Source organism: Chaetura pelagica, unplaced genomic scaffold, assembly GCF_000747805.2.
Source record: "Chaetura pelagica isolate M959 unplaced genomic scaffold, ChaPel_1.0 C11567764, whole genome shotgun sequence".
Classification (NCBI taxonomy): Eukaryota; Metazoa; Chordata; class Aves; order Apodiformes; family Apodidae; genus Chaetura; species Chaetura pelagica.
The window spans coordinates 686-2,376 of NW_009969821.1; the positions used below are offsets into that span (position 1 = coordinate 686).

Consider the following 1,691-nt stretch of genomic DNA (forward strand, 5'->3'; position numbering starts at 1 on the left):
CTGGTTTCCTCTGGTAAGCTGAACTTAATTATTTTGGGAACAAAGCAGCTATGGCACAAAACAGGATCTTACATCACATTTAAGATACAAGCCATTGGAGTTAACTAATAGTCTGCATATTCAAGGAAGTGCTTTAAATAATAAGTCTCTATCCTTTGTTGTCTGCTTCCTTTGTTGTTTTCTTCATTTCTCCAACATCATTCCCCCCGTTTTCTATGATGTTGTCTTCTGAATAGGCAATTTTTCTTGTTTTGATTTAGATTGTTATTTAACTAGAGACACAAGCTATATGTCCCTCTAAAAACACATTCAGAAGTCAGGTACTTAAGACTGGTTTGGTTTTAGGCATTTATTAACAAAAATCAGATTTTTAACACTGGCAACAGCAGACTTATTTCCTGAGCCAGAAACATCAGACCATTTAGGTTAATAGGTACACAGAGTAGGATCTGGTCCATGCAGCCATCACAGGACTCGATGTTGCATGGTCTCCTGTGTGTAGCTGTCTCATCCTATAGGAACCAGGACACGTGTTCAAGCTCTCTTGAAGACCTGTTTACATACCTGATTCTCACAACGAAGCTCCTACAAAACAGAACAAAAACCAACAACAAAACAGAAGTGTAGAAGTATATACTAATCAAAGGAACTGCTTCTGACAGTTAATATAGATCCTTTGCCATGACTACTGACCACCACTCTGCTGCCATGCTAATCTTTGTGCTTAACATTCTGAATTTAACTGTACATTACAGTGAAACTATGGAGTTGTTCCAGCTAGACTAAAATAGAGCAGAATGTGTTCACCATGTACCATTCATAACATATATTACAGCATTAGAAGCAGACTTCTGCATACCATGACCACATTATAAATCTTGGTTTTGTCATACAGAGACAGAATTAGTAGAAATCAGAAGTAAATACCAGGTGGAGGTCATCTCCTTCAAGCCAGTGAGTCCAGCCCCTGTTCTTCTTCTCACCAGTCTGGACACAGACAAGTTTGTCATTTTCCCAGGTAACTAGACTCTGTGGAAGATGAAACAAAGAAGTGTTTCTGTAGGTCTCAGTTCTGCAATATACTTCTAGGCAATGCCCTTTTTTTCCTGGATAAAAAGGGACTTAAATACCTCTCCTGAGGGAAAGTGGAACTCCTTATTTGTAACTAAGGCAGCTACCTCTACACTGCATTACAAATACTATTCTTCAAACAATTTCAGCTCAAGTACTTGGAGTGACCACGGCAACTTAAGTTTGTCACAGCCTCTTGATTTTGTATGTTCAGTCTTACCTTGCATTTTCTGTTATCCAGGCCCTTATTATCTTCTTCAAACTCTTCGCCAACTTTGAATTGAAGCAAATAATCTCTGAATGTGCTCGTGGTATGGATATAAAATGAATCACCATCTTGTTTGATCACTTTCTGAGGCTTCAGCACCTTTGCTATCTTGCGTGTTGCAAAGTCAATACCTTGGACAGGAGACAAAAAGGTCAGAGCTGTATTTCTCACCAGCTATTTTGACAGCCAGGACTTACCTGTACTACTAGTAGATGGATTTCTGAGATAGTCTGACCTTTTTGCTGTACAAGGTTTTTGTTGTTTGAGTGGGATTTTTTTGGTTGTTTTTGTTTAAAGCTTTATGTTACAAAGATCAAGTCATGTTCTTGTACATTTTACTCTTTGGAAACCT

At 38.4% G+C, this 1,691-nt stretch overlaps 1 protein-coding gene across 1 annotated transcript; it reads right to left on the minus strand.

Moving 5' to 3' along the window:
- Positions 1–365: 365 nt before the first annotated feature.
- Positions 366–1,470, minus strand: LOC104384803 (retinoid-binding protein 7-like; the record flags this gene model as incomplete). The annotated part of the gene is made up of 3 exons (XM_010005885.1): positions 366–585; positions 928–1,029; positions 1,292–1,470. Coding segments are annotated over 3 exons (332 nt in total), but the record flags the coding sequence as incomplete, so codon positions are not given.
- Positions 1,471–1,691: the final 221 nt, after the last annotated feature.